At 39.6% G+C, this 15950-nt stretch overlaps 1 protein-coding gene across 2 annotated transcripts in view; it reads right to left on the reverse strand.

The window, feature by feature from the left end:
* Window positions 1-1014: 1014 nt before the first annotated feature.
* orc3 (origin recognition complex, subunit 3) overlaps window positions 1015-15950 on the reverse strand; it is a 71005-nt gene continuing 56069 nt past the window's right edge. For both annotated transcript variants that reach the window (XM_073056395.1, XM_073056396.1), the window contains exons 19-20: window positions 4483-4562; window positions 1015-1232 (exon numbers count right to left, since the gene is read on the reverse strand). In XM_073056395.1, coding sequence (XP_072912496.1) covers window positions 1127-1232; window positions 4483-4562 — 186 coding nt within the window. In that variant the 3' untranslated portion in view covers window positions 1015-1126. The remainder of the gene's footprint in view (window positions 1233-4482; window positions 4563-15950) is intronic.

Below are 15950 nucleotides of genomic sequence, written 5' to 3' on the forward strand. Positions count from 1 at the left end.
ATCAGATACCCACCCATCCATTAAAAAATTTGCCATCAGATCAGAACTTCTTGGTTTACTTTAAAGTACTAATTAGACAAACTAACGTTGCGGTATAAAATGGATGACGGAGGGAAATGTTTCTGGTTTTGACCTTTTCATCAGAACCAACCTGTGAATATTTAAAAATGCTCTTTATTTAAACTCCCTTATTTTGAAACGTTATCTAAGAGTATTAGACTCGTGTTTTAGGACAGTTTTTAAATGATTGTTTTACAGCAAAGTCATAAAAAGGCATAGATTTGCATGAAGTCTAGCGATCAGTTTGCTAGTCATTTCAAGAATAAAAATTATTTGCATCTGCTCTGACTCGAGTAATGACTTGCAAATTATTAGAATTTGGCCTTGAATAGAGGTGAATAGTTTTATTAGAGGGTATGTTCCTTATACCTTTTACACAGGGCTTCTGAAGCATACCAGTTCTGAATAATGGTAAGATTTATCTACCTGGCTGCATCACCATCTGGTATAGGGTTGATGGGGGAGGGAGGGGACTACTGTACGGTATCAAAGTAAATTGCAGAGAATTGCCTCTGTAGTATCCAGGACATGCCCCCTTCTCATTGCTACTGCTAGGAAAAAGGTACAGAGCCTGAAGGCACACACTTAACACTTTTCCTCTATTATTATGTACTGCATTATAGTTGACAATTTCATGACAGTCACATTTTCAGTAGATACAAAGATAAGCATAGTCTATGAAAATATACTGCATCACAAGGCACCTTTGGTTGGGATTCACACTGAATAAATTGCACAATTAAAAAACTCATGCTGCGGCTAATTTTAAAGCAGTAGCTTTTACCTGTAATTGCATTTTCGATAGGTGCCTAAAATTCCCTAGCTACCTGGTACTATTAATTCAGAGGGAAGCAGAAAGAGTTCTGCAGCGGGTTGGTGTCTGACAAACCTAACAATGTATGCCTGGCCCTTGCTGCCTGTTAATGTGAAGACAAACTGCTTTTGAAGCCCAACGACATTTGAAATAATCATTTTATTAATTTGTACAAACATAGCATATTCTCCAGGTCTAGCATGGGTATATTTTAAATAAAATAGGAAATCTTTTCAATACTTAAAGCTACAGTCAGAAACCACCCCATGTTAGCCTTGCTACATGATCAGTCTTCTGTTTTGTTGGCTTAATAAAGCCCAAGAATTCCAGCTCAGAAACTGCCCGAATAAAACGAGCAATGAAAATAAGTCAAGGAAATCATGGTTCAGAAGTTACTATGGTGGTATCCAATAAATTGTAGATCACCTTAAGATTGCCATCCTATAACTAAATACTTTCCATATTTCATTTTTGTTACATTCTTTATTGAATCTCACAGGACACAGACTAATTGCAGTGACTTTGAAGAGACTGGCCAATTACTCCCACTTACCAGCTCCTTTCTCATGGCTTTGTGAAATTTTAAATTTAATTCCCATTTGAAAAAAAATTGAATCTGATTTCCTTGAGGCAGAAGAATAATGTACTGTCTCTTGGAGATAAGAGGTAGGAATAGCGAAGGATCTCAGGAAATGATCCACTGGAAATAATACTTTTTTCTTATTTTAGTGGGAGAACACCATAGATCTTGTATGTTATAACAGTCTATTCACATAACTACAACGTGACCCAAAGACTATAGGCACTATTGGCTGCTTTATTAATCAAGTATTCATGAATTTAGAAGCCTAACAATCACATTTTTAAATAATGGAGTCCTTCCCATAAATTAATGGACAAATATTTCTCATTCAGCAATATAAACAAGGCTTGGGCTAGCACCGTGAATGAATGCATCATGTGATGTTCTATGGTGACTGAAATGCCATGTTCTGTTGTATTTTATTATCCATCATTGGGTTTCTGTAATTACAATCCCTGGCTAAGAACATTGGCCCTGACTGCAGATAGCCAATGAATCAGTCTGATGATCACATGATAAGACACGAAAGTATGCTTGGCCTACAAAGCAGAGAACTGAGAGCAGTGAGAGCACACAAGTGGATCTGGCAATGCTCTGAAAATGAACCTCTGTACCACAATTAGAAACACTCCAGTACATAACTGATTTCAGTTTTCACAATAACAAGAAGTGATTCATATCCACATCCTGGTAACCAAATGGAAGATGACAAACAGTCCTTAAATAATGTAAAACACTTTAAATTTTACAACAGTTTATCTGACATATTTTGCCCAACCAGTCCATGCCAACTGAGATGTCTATTAAAGCTGATCCCATTAACCTACATTTTGCCTCTAGTCTTCTAAACCTTTCCTATCTATGTACTTGTATTTATGTCTTTTACACATTGTAATTGCCCCCACTTTTACAATTGCCTTTGGCAGTCCATTCATTTACCACTCCATGGAAAAACTTGCCCCTCGAGTCTCCTTTAAATCTTTCTTCTCTCTGTAAACCTATGCCTTCTAGTTTTAGACTTCTCTACGCTGTGGGAAAAGACTCAACTATTTAGTGTTTCTATGCCCCTCCTGATTTTATATAATGGGGTGAAGTTTTTTTTAAAAAAAGTGCATGTGCCCAAATTGGCAACAATCTCCTAAAAAGGGCTCTTGCATGAAATGGTAATTTTGTGCAGATTTATCATTTATGAATTAATAACAATAATAATGGATTTTTTTTAAGGATAAAAGATGAGTCCTGTTGCTCATCTACGTATATTCAGTTTTTTAAACTTGAAGTACAACAGACAGATTGAAATAAATGAAGCATTTCAGTAAACCTGTTCAAAAATTATTAATATTTAAAAAATACAATTGAAAATAAATATTCTTGGAAGCACTAAACCACACATTTACTATTATTATCACCAAATATTCAGTGTCCACCCACAAATATCAGCAGAAAAAATACAAGCAGAGCGAAGCCAGTGGCAATTGGCCCAACCATTTACTATTCACATACTGACAAGTACACTGGGATTTCAAAACGTATCATCCTACATCACATGTTCTGGTAACCATATAGCTGGGGCCAAGCTGGCATGAGTAGCTCCCTGTGAAAACATCTCACTGCTCTAGAGTTCTAAAAAATGATTTGCTGCTTCATTTGATTGTAAAAATAATCATTATGTACTGTATCTTTATTATGGGTGGGGCTTATAGAATCAAGGGGCAGCACTGCATGCCACGTGCCAACAATTTTTTTTCACGGCAATCTTGGGCATGTGTGCCATAGGTTCACCACCCCTGCTTTGATAAGGTCGCCTCCTTTAATTTTAATTTAATATAGTGATGCAGAATCTCTGTTAGTGCTTCAGCAATTTCTCTTCTTCCTTCTCACGTCGGTCCTGGATATACTTCATCATGCATCACGGATTTATCCATCTTTAGGCACTCTAAGAGCGCCAGCACCTTCTCTTTTGTAATGTAGATGTTTCAGGGCATTCCTATTCTCTTTCATGAATTTCTGGGCTTCTTGACCCTCTCCATTATAAATATTGCCAAGGATACCCAACATTTGAGTAGTTCATCCACCTTTCTGGATCCTAAATAACTTGGTAAATTTAGTCCAGATCTCTTAAGCACACAGCATTTCAAACACAAACCCAGTCAAAAATCGATGTCCTATGCTGGAGTATTGAGTAATTGATCTTTTCAAGCAACAAGCAAACATATCTCAGTTACCAGTAAAGGTAAAGGTGACAGGAATATTCTTCAATTATTTTCACTGATTCTAAACTTTGAGGGAAATGGGAAGTCAGTAAGAGTAATCAATGGAATTAAAACTAATTCTACTTTCCTGAGATCTTCCTTCACCACTAAACAATTCCAAAAGACTCACAGTTAATCCTTCCTATTATGCATTATGCAACACACTGTTTAATACCACGTAGTCAAGACAGTGCTCACTGGTTATATCATCCACTTGCAAAAACACTTAATGCTGCATAATGCAATTAGTTGAGTCCACTTATGCACATTTACTTTAATTCAGATGATCAAGGGCTGGGCTGCACCCACTGGATTGGTATGAAGTATACGAGATGTACATTTGGCCAGCATATCACGCTACAATCAGTGCCCAATCTAGACTAGGCCAACAAAGATTAAATGCTTCTTTTTTCCAAGTGGATCTCAAGTGAGGAAAACCTATCTGACTGCTTTGCAGACAGAACTGAAATTGTAATGCACAGGCTGGAACATCTGCACATGCACAGGGACTCCATCGGGCAAATACAAGCCACTGGAGTGACATTACTTAATTTATGGACCACCTGAAATATGATGGATAATGACTTCTGTATCTTTGGTAGTGTGATGATAGTAAATTCTTGCAGTGCAACTATCTTCAGGATTACCCAATTGCTAGGAAATGTTTCTTAAGCAGTATGCCAGATGATTAAATGTCATGTAAAAGGATATATTTTTAAAAGGTTACCTTTACTGCCATGGTTTACTGGCAAGAAAATGCACAAAAAGGATACTGTAGAATATCATCCACCTGTCCGTTATTTATTTTGTCTGGATCCTTCCCTTCTGCAGCACAAACCACTGTAGCAAATGCCTGGAAATAAATGTCTAGTTAAAATAGCAGTACATAATACTACTAAAGTTAAAGGAGGTCTGTACAAATATATCACAGTTATTTTGGTATATCACAGCCACAAAGCTATTTTCAACGAAAGCTTCAACATACATTTTTCTCAGAAAATTAACCAAAAAACCCCCCAGGTATTTTAACTTGTGAAACTCTAAAATGAAAAGCTTAACACATTACCAGCAGTACATCATTTGCTAAATTTTGCATGCCTTTTACTAGCTAGTTCCCCGAGAACCACCTGTTCTCTCCCGCTCATTTCTGACTTGTGCACGTGGAGCAGGATGGAGAAAACAGATGCTAGCAGATATCGTGGGCAGGTAGCAGGACACTTTTACAACTTGGGACACCAGAGTTCACAGTTCAATTCTGACACCACCTAAAAGGAGTCTGTATGCTCCTCCCCATGAATGCATGGGTTTCATCTGGGTGCTCTGGCTTCGTCCCACATTCCAGTTGGTAGGTTAATTGGTCATTGTAAGTAATGCTGTGATTAGGCTAAGGTTAAGTAGATGAGTTACTGGGTGGCACAGCTCGTTAGCCTAGAAGGGCCTATTCCGTGCTGTATCTCCAAATAAATAAATGAATGATGAATGAATGAAAACTGGTAGCAGAGCAAAGATGTGCAGAGATAAAGGGGTGGAGACACTTTGCACCCTGCCGTTCAGCTTTATGTTAGAGAAAGCTGGCATACGAAGTATACACAGATTAACAAGAATGAAGAGGCCAATCCTTAGAAAAAAGTCAATAGAAAACTGTGTGTGATGCAACAACTGCTGCAATAATATTTAATAATAATTATAATGGCATGTTGTATTAGTAAGTGTTTTCTGTTGCATCCTTCATGGACTGTCGACACTTCTTGCTGCCTCAATAAAGGAGCCAGTACAATCAGCACACCGGACGTTCTCTATTCTCCCTCCCATCGGGCAGAAGACACAAATGCCTGAAAAGCACATACCACCAGGCTCAAGGACAGACTCTATACTAGACTACTGAGTGGTCTCCTATTATGAAGAGATGAAGTCTTGACCTCACAATCTACTTTGTATTGGCCTTGAACTTTGTCTAGCTACACTGCACCTCCTCTGTACTGTAGTACTTATTCAGTATTCTGTTATTGTTTTACCTCAATGCACTGTTGTAATGAAATGATCTGTACAGTCAGTTTGAAAGACAAGTTTTTTACCTTAACTTGGTACACATGACAATAATAAATTCATTTACCAACTTAATATTTTTTGTCTTGAATATAAATTCAATTCCTCTTTAAAAATTTCTACTTAAGACGATGCTAGTGAACAGTGGAATTTAGATTTTGTTGAGAAATAATCAATTCATAAGTTTTTGTTAAGGCCAGAAAGGTGAGGAAAAATTTTTAAAAAAATCAAAATCCAAAATTGTGTGCATGTTGAAGAAACAAAACATTAAAAGTATTTAGCTAGTCAGACTGCATTTGCACCTAATGAGTTAAATGTTCAGGTGAATGATCTATTATCAGTATTGGACCTGTTGCAACACCAATTCTACCATTTTGACTCATGCTATTGGGAAAACTCCAGTCTTTGTGTGCTATCAGAGATTTGAAGTGCTCGAATTATTACTGCAGTAATGCATCCAGAACTTTATTACGTGGTGATATTACTGTTCATTATACTGAAATTCATGACATTTTACAATACAAACAGTCTCAAAAAATAACACAGAAATTATTCCTATTTAGCAATGGAACAGGGTTCTTCAGTGAGCTTGATGAGTAAATGCATCACGTACAGTGCCTATAAAAAGTACTCTACCCCCTTGGAAGTTCTCATGTTTTATTGTTTTCTAACATTGAATCACAGAGGATTTAATTTGGCTTTTTTTGGGACACTGATCAACAGAAAAATACTTTTCGGTGTCAAACATATCTCTACAAAGTGATCTATATAAAACACAAAATAATTGATTGCATAAGTATTCACCCCCTTTAATATGACACACTAAATCATCACTAGTGCAGCCAATTGGTTTTAGAAGTCACATAATTAGTTAAATGGAGATCACCATGTGTTTCAATTGATTGTAGTAAAATTACACCTGTAGCTGTAAAGTCCAATTGCTGGTTAGTCAGTATCCTGGCAAAAGAACACTTCAAGCGACTCCATGAAAAGGTTATTGAAAAGCACAAGTCAGGAGATGGCTACAAGAAAATTTCCAAGTCACTAAATATCCCTTGGAATACAGTTAAGTCCATCATCAAGAAATGAAAAGAATATAGAACAGCTTAAAAACTGCCTAGAGCAGGCAGTCTTCATAATTTTAATGACCGTGCAAGAAGGGAACTAGTGAGGGAGGCCACCAAGTGACCTATGACAACTCTGGAGGAGTTACAAGCTTCAGAGGCTGAGCTGGGAGAGGCTGCCTTTATGACTGTTGCCCAGGTGCTTTACCAGTTGCAGCTTTATGGGAGAGTGGAAAAGAGAAAGCCACTGTTGAAAAAAAACTCATGGCCAAAGTCAAAGGCCAGTCCTCAATCCAATTGTGAAGTTGTGGCTGGACTGGAAAAGAGTTGTTCACTCATGATCCACATGCAATCTGACAGAGCTTGAACAGTTTTGTAAAGAAGAATGGGGAAAAATTGCAGTGTCCAGATGTGCAAAGCTTATAGAGTTTGCACCCACAGACTCAAGGCTGTAATTGCTGCCAAAGGTGCATCTATTAAATACTGACCTGAAGGGGTAAATACTTATGCAATCAATTATTTTGTGTTTGATATTTGTAATTAATTTAGATCATTTTGTTAGAGATCTGTTTTCACTTTGACATAAGTATTTTTTCAGTTGATCAGTGTCAAAAAAAGCCAAATTAAATCCACTGTGAATCAATGTTGAAAATCAATAAAACATGAAAACTTCCTGGGGGGTGAATACTTTTTATAGGCACTGTATATTATGACCAAGGTGGTCATATTCAGTTTTAATCAATGGTTTATAATCTTTTATGGTGTTTTTCTGTGATTACAATCCTGGATGAGGAAGCATTTGAAAAGAGAGCCATATTAGACAGCTGTAAATAGGCATTGAAACAGAGTCTATGGATCACAGGGTAACTTGAGGTTAAGAAGTGAAATTTACAGAGAGGCTTTCAGACAGTTTATAAGTGGATTAGACAATCCCATGCAATTGGCCTCTTTACCACAAACATATCTGATCTCAGCTTTCACAACAAGAAGTGATTTGTAGCCACATCCTGGTAACTAAATGGAAGATGAGAAACAGTCTTACATAATAAAAGCCAGTTATATCACAGTAAGTGAAATTTAACCAAGGATGCAAGACACTTAGAGTAGCATATGCAACGTGTGGGATCCTAGGTAATTGTTATCCGGCAATCTGAAGCACACATTTCAAAAACAAACGTGGGCAAAATTTAAAGCTGATAAATCATTTTAAAGTATAAAGATGCTTTAGGTCTTTGAAAGCAACCCGCAAACTACAGTTCAAGGTATAGGGAATTTCCAGTTACTTTCACCAATTGGGGTGAAAACTGATTATATTCTCCCCATATGATTCTTTTTCAGCATCAAACTATTCTGAAGAAGTCAGTCCAAATTTTCTACTTCAGGATGCACTGCATCACTCATTACGTTCAATGCTATGTGGTAAAAAAAAACCATTAGCCTTGAATCATTCAATGACACAAATGGTGAAAATCCTGAGCAACACACGCAATACGCTGGAGGAACTCAGTAGATCAGGCAACATCAGAGAGGAATAAACAGTTGACATTTTGGGTCAAGAACCTTCATCAGGACTGAAAAGGAGGGGGACAGAAACCAGAAGGTGATTGGAGGAGGGGTGGAAGAGGAAGGAGTACAAGCTGGCAGGTGATAGTGGAGACCAGGTGAAGGGGAAAGTGGGTAGGTGGAGGAGGGGAATAAAGAAAGAAGCTGGGAGTGGGTAAGTGGTAGCAATAAGGAGTTGAAGAAGAAATCTAATAGAAGAGGACTGTGGGGGACTAGTTCAACTGGCCTCTGTATCCATTGGTAAGCTTGAACAAAAGGGCCAATTTAGGACTTTCTGGCTCACAGAATTCAAAAGAAGAAAATAAAATTCCTTTGACTCAGGATTTGAAGTTGGGGATGATGCTAACACCTTCAATGTTGACCCTTAACTCACCTCCATCCTACTACCCACAAAGATCCAGTGATATGTATCCTCAGCAAGTCTCATTTTCTATGCCTGACACCATCTTCTCTCAAGCAGCAGACCGGGAAAAAGGACATTATAACTACATTTCACAGGATGATAAATGAGGACAGGAATATACATAAATGAAAAGTACCAAAACTGAAATATAGTCATGGGAGTACGACAGCAGAAGACAGACACCTTGGCCCATCTAATTCATGTTTATGCAATCTGCCTAATCCCATTTACCTGCACTTGGACCAAATCCCTCCAAACCCCCTTCATCCAACTTCCCTTAAATGGTCACTTGGTCCACACTCACACCACCCTCCAAATGAAAAGGTTTTCCCTCAAATTTGCTTTGAAAATTTCACCTTTCTCTCTAAACCTACAGCCTCTAATTCTAGTCTCACTCAACCTGGAGGGAAGGAGAGACTGTAAATTCAAATCTCCCCTTTTTCTCCAAAGCTGCTAAAGTCCTAATCTATTCAACCTTTCCCTGTAACTCAGAGAACTATAATTCTTGCACCCCTTCAAGTTTATTAAAATCTTTCCCTGTAGGTAGGAGGCAACAACTTGGCCTCACCATCTTGTACAACCTCAACATAACATCCCAACTCTGTGCTCAAAGTCCTGACACCTTGACTTATGAAGACCAATGTACCAAAAACTCCCTTTACGACACTGCACCATAAACTCTTTTACCACCCTATCTACCTGTGATGCGACTTTCAAGGAATTATGGATTGGCATTCTCAGATGTCTCTTGTCTAACTCACCTCTCAGTTCCCTACCGTTCATTGTTTATGTCCTACTCTAGTTTGTCTATCTAAAGTTCAATTGCTCTCATTTGTCTGCATTAATTCTGCCTGCCATTTTTCAGCCCATTTTACCAGCTGGTCAATTATCTTAAAGTCCATATGGACAACATCAAAAACACTTTCTTCATCAATCCGCATCTCCTCAAAAGAAATGGTAAGGCAGAACTGTCTCCTCACAAAACCATGCTGATATGCCTAATCAATCACTGTCTTTTCAAAAGAACATGTATCTTGAGTTGGATTTGGAGGAATTAAAATATGGATAAAAATATTGAACGTGAATGGGTCAAGGACAGTGGAAGCAGACAAACCAGTTGTCTTTGTTCTTGCCATGAGGTTGAAGGAATGGAGGCTGCCATTTTGTGAAATTGCTCTATGCCCTTTATTTTGTAAACTGGTGTTTCTTGGTTTTAAAGTAGACACAATGATGTTCCAGGTAATCTGCTGAACTAGAGATAAGAAATTGTAAATAACTCCAAACAAGAAGTTATTTGTGAGGTATTCTTTGGTTAGATATAACAAGCAGGTTTGTGAATGGTGGAGGCAGTGTCTGCCCAGAGTGATTCAAGCTGGTTACTGGTTTGAACCAGAGGTCAAGAGAACAAAGAGCCATAAATTACAAGTTGCCAGTTGTCACTTGTGGAAGAAGAGCAATAAATGGATGCTGGCTTAGACCAGAGCCAATAAGGTGTTACAGGTCTGTCAGATGACCCAAAGCCAGTAACATTGAAAGGCAACATTTGAAATGGCAAGGAATGAATATAAAAGCAGAGATTTTCAGATACAAAATAGCAATAACTCTGGAGATTCACCATTGTGAGGAAGAAGCCCCTTGGCAGAGGCTGCGAGAAGGAGGATCAATCATTTGGCCAACAGAAATTCCCTGCTTCAGTGTTATAAATCAGAAAAGTAGTAAGAATGAGTATTGGTACAGAGGGAACAGTAGAATTCATGCTCTAAGTTATTGACCTGTGGTCAACATAGTTGTTGTTCGTGCAGAGACAATAAAGTGTGAACTTCGATTAACTAAGAGTTGCGTAGTGAGTTTCCTAACCTAGATCCGTTGACAAATGGTCAGTACGTGTTCTTCAGAATTTTCTCCAATAACTTTCCTAACACTGATGATATGTCAGTTCCCAACTAAAACTAAACTCAATCTGCAGGAGCTCCCTCAGTTATCCAACCTTTCTTAAGTATTTGTAGAATCACAAGGAATAATAGGAGTTAATTTGCCGAAGTGATTTTTGAGGAATAACAGTCACAACTACATCCAGTTCAAGGCTGCTGAAAGTGAAAATGCAGTTTAAAGGTGTTTTGTATTGCCAATGCAGTAAACTCAGATAATCCACAATTCAATTACTTGGAAATCCCAGTGATTCAACAGCTAGCTCACCAGGCAATGTTTGTTGTGCTCCCTTCTGACTCACCAAGGCCCTGGTTCCTACATCCCCTTTAATCATGTCAGATTCACTGGATAATAATTGATTGCTCCCTCCGTGCCTCTCTTTATAATACTATGTAACATTTGAAAAACAAAAGTGAATTTAAAAAGTATAGGAGTATTTATAGGAGTAACATCCAACTGTACACAAAATCTGATAGTGGGGAAGACAGTCTTCACCACTAAACTTCTCATCAGCATTCCTCCTGCACAAAGCAGTCAATTCCATGGGACATTTGTCTACATAAGTGAAGATGCCATTCTTCATGTGAACAGCCCCAGAACACGGAGTTTCTTCTCACTCAACATCCAAACGTGCATATCCTATACACATCACTGTATAGCAAATGGGGGTAGAAATTCCACTGCCCCCTCCAACCTGCAGGACAAATTATAGTGCCATCATTATTGCCAAATTAGATCAGCTAATACGGAAAGGAGCTGCTAATTGGAACATCAAATTTGTTTTGATGTGCAGGCAAATAATATCTGATGCACAAAATTAACTGTAATCTACATTAGTCAAAAAGAATCTCTTTCTGCACTACATTGACAACTGCATTGCTCCATGCACCCATGCTGAGTTTGTCAATTTCATCAACTTTGCGTTCAACTGCCACTCTGCCATTAATTTCACTCTGCCCATTTCTGACACCTCCCTCCCCTTTCTCAATATGCCTCCATCACTGGGCACAGTCTGTCTACTGATATCTTTTATAAACCCACCAATTCCCAAGGCTATCTTGACCAAACCTCTTCCCACCCCATCTCCTGTAAAATCTCATTCCCTTTTCCCAGTTCCTTCACCTGTCGCATCTGTTCCCAAGATGAGGCTTTCCTTTCCAAGACCTCAGAGTTGTCCTCCTTCTTCAAAGGACAGGGTCTCCCTTTCTCCTCCATTGATGCTGCCCTCACCTGCATCTTCTCCTTTTCCCAGATATCCATGCTCACCCGATCTTCCCACTGCCTTAACAGGGACAGAGTTCCTCATCCTCACCTACCACCCCATGAGCATTCAACATATTCTCTGCAACTCCTACCATCTTCAATGAGATCCTACCAGCAGACACATCTTCACCATTACACTAGGTAGCGTAGTGGTTAGGGCAACGCTATTACAGCTCAGGGCGTTTGGAGTTCGATTCTGGCGCCGTTCTGTAAGGAGCTTCTGTATGCCATCCCCATAGGATGTGTGGGTTTCCTCTGGGTCCTCTCACAGTCCAAAAGATGTTCCAGGCAGGCTTGGTCATTGTAAATTGTCTGATTTAGATTAGGGTTAAATAGGGGTTGTGGAGTTGCTGGACTGGCGTGGCTCAAAGAACCAGAAGGGCCTACTGTATCACTAAAATAAATTACCCCCCCATCCCCCCACTCTCTGCAGGGATCACTCCTCCCTCTGTGACTCTCTTGTTCATTCATCCCTCCCAACTTAAACTCCCTCTGGCAGTTATCCCATAAGCAGCAGTAGTGGTATACCTGCCCATTCACCTCTTCCTTTGGGGCCCCAATCAGTCTTTCCAGGTGAGGCAACACTTCACCTGTAAATCTGTCGTCTATCGTATCCAATGCTCCCAATGCAGCCTCCTCTATATTGATGAGACCCGACGTAAATTGGGAGACCACTTTGTCGAGCACCTTATTTCCATACCCAATAAGTGGAATTTCCCAGTAACGAACCATTTCAATTCCCATTGTGACATGTGGATCCACGGCCTCCTCTTCTGCCATGAGGTAACCTGAGGTTACTTTCAGGTTGCAGGAGCAACATTTCATATTCCATCTAGGCAGCCTCCAGCCTAATGGCATGAACATCAATTTATCCAACTTCTGCTAATTTTTTCCCCTTCTTCATTTCCCCCACTCTGGCCTCTTACCTCCTCTCCTCCCTTGCCTATTACTTCCCTCTGGTGCCCCTCCTCCTTCCCTTTCTCCCATTATCCACTCGCCTAGCAGATTCATTCTTCTCCAGCCCTTTGTCTTTTCCACTTACTATCTCCCAGCTTCATAGTTCACCCCCCCTACCTCTGCTCCCCCCCAAACCTGGCTTCACCCATCACTTACAAGAGAAAATCTGCAGATGCTGGAAATCCGAGCAACATGCACAAAATGCTGAAAGAACTCAGCAGGCCAGGCAGCATCTAGGAAAAGAGTTCAGTCAATGTTTTGGGCCCACGGTGGTCAGCAGCACAGGAGCGCCGCAGGGAACCGTACTCTCTCCGGTCCTGTTCACCCTGTACACATCAGACTTCCAATATAACTCGGAGTCCTGCCATGTGCAGAAGTTCGCTGATGACACGGCCATAGTGGGGTGTGTCAGGAATGGACAGGAGGAGGAGTATAGGAAACTGATACAGGACTTTGTGATATGGTGCAACTCAAACTACCTGCGTCTCAATATCACCAAGACCAAGGAGATGGTGGTGGACTTTAGGAGATCTAGGCCTCATATGGAGCCAGTGATCATTAATGGAGAATGTGTGGAGCAGGTTAAGACCTACAAGTATCTGGGAGTACAGTTAGACGAGAAGCTAGACTGGACTGCCAACACAGATGCCTTGTGCAGGAAGGCACAGAGTCGACTGTACTTCCTAAGAAGGTTGGCGTCATTCAATGTCTGTAGTGAGATGCTGAAGATGTTCTATAGGTCAGTTGTGGAGAGCGCCCTCTTCTTTGTGGTGGCGTGTTGGGGAGGAAGCATTAAGAAGAGGGACGCCTCACGTCTTAATAAGCTGGTAAGGAAGGCGGGCTCTGTCGTGGGCAAAGTACTGGAGAGTTTAACATCGGTAGCTGAGCGAAGGGCGCTGAGTAGGCTACGGTCAATTATGGATAACTCTGAACATCCTCTACATAGCACCATCCAGAGACAGAGAAGCAGTTTCAGCGACAGGTTACTATCGATGCAATGCTCCTCAGACAGGATGAAGAGGTCAATACTCCCTAATGCCATTAGGCTTTACAATTCTACCGCCAGGACTTAAGAACTTTTTAAAAGCTATTATTAATGCTTTTTGAGATAGTGATTTAGATGCATATCATATTCTTTACTGAGTTAAGTATTGTATGTAATTAGTTTTGCTACAACAAGTGTATGGGACATTGGAAAAAAAGTTGAATTTCCCCATGGGGATGAATAAAGTATCTATCTATCTATCTATCTATCTATACTCTTTTCCTAGATGTTACCTGGCCTGCTGAGTTCCTCCAGCATCCAGCATTTTGTGTCTGTCGCTCACCTACCACCTTCTAGCTTGTACTCCTTCCTCTCCCCCCACCCTCTTACTCTGGCATCATTCCTCTTCCTTTCAGTCCTGATTAAGGATCTGGGCCTGAAACGTTGACTGTTTATTCTCTTCCATCGATGCTGCCTGACCTGCGGAGTTTCTCCAGCATTTTGTGTGCGTTGCTCCAATTCAAAGATTCTGCAACTTTTAGCAGTATTGGACAGAGCTAAGCGCCGACTTTCTCTGGAGCAGATGTTCCAATCATAAAATGTTAATGGACTTCATCCAAGAAGTGTTTTGTAACCCTTTTAAATCAGACAACAAAACAGAAGACAACAAAATCTATTTTGGTCTGATGTTAACATGAAAGATACATGAGAATACTAGATGGAAACTGCTGCTGCCAATAATCCTGATAGTATAAGCTGTTAAATTGTCATTACTTTCAGTGAAGGTGAGTAAAATTGGAAACAACACTTCAATAAATAAAGCATGACTTTGTGAACAGTTGGATGTTATTTCTATAAATAAATGCTCTAATGTATTCTTAATTCACTTCTATTTTTCCTAATGTTACATAGTATTATGAACTGGAAACTGCCTGAAAACTCGAGTCCCGTAGGATATGGAAGAACACTGGAGGACAGCAGACTCAAAACATCCATAAAAATGGAACAAGCCAATTAACAGAAGTGCCAGCTGTAAGTACATTAACACTGGGTATTTAATTTCCACAATTACCTAAAACCTTACCAAAGCAAGTACCAACAATAATTAAAGACAGAGGATGCAGGTTCTGAAGCCTGGAGAAATATAAAAAGCGCTCGAGGAATTCAATAGGTCAGGCAGCATCTATGGAGGAAAGTAACTACAAAGAAAATTTTAAAGAATTAAAGGGTTCTGAAAATATCAAGGTTATGTATCTGGGCAGTTTCTGACAATGGTGGCAGCAATTGTGAGTCAGTCCACAATCTTGCCAGGTTCATTTCAAGCACAGGGCTAACTTAAGCGCATGCTGCTGTGAATTGCAAACTGCAAGCTGACACCTGATTGCTTATTAAAACAATGAAAGCTTAACACTTAGAACCTGGAACCAACTATGTACATACAGTATAATACTGTCTCAGTACTAGATAAGCCTAGAACAAAGATGTAGCAATAAATGTCAGCAATGGAACAGCTGTTAATCCATCCGATCCCAGAACTTGAGCATTAAAATTCTAACTTTTTAAAATCCCTGCTGATTTGTAATCCTTTTATATATAGCTTGAATATTAAAGTGAACTTCCTCTCTGAAGAACCTCAACAGATATGCATGTCTGCAGATGTCTGGCTTGTCGCCTTGTGGGTTAATATAGCTCAGAGTTTGCAGCTGCATAATTTTCAAGGTCTAAAGGTCTAAATCTGACCCACTGCAAAACTGGAAATTCAAACACAAAATACGCCACTCGTTTTCATAGCTGCAGTAATGATAATGATTACGAAACCTTATGTATCTCTGCAGTTTCAGTTTAACTTGACCCAAGTGGAATTCTGTTGTCCCAAAAAATTAAAAATACCAATTATAGACTGAGAATGCTTCGATTTCACTCCATTCTGTTTAAATAAGTGACATTCTAATAAGCTTGTGCTGCCCATTTACACCTATGTGACCAAATAACGTACTAGCTTCTGTGTCTTTGGAATGAGGGGGCAAACTG

This window comes from Hemitrygon akajei, chromosome 9 (assembly GCF_048418815.1).
Source record: "Hemitrygon akajei chromosome 9, sHemAka1.3, whole genome shotgun sequence".
Lineage (NCBI taxonomy): Eukaryota > Metazoa > Chordata > Chondrichthyes > Myliobatiformes > Dasyatidae > Hemitrygon > Hemitrygon akajei.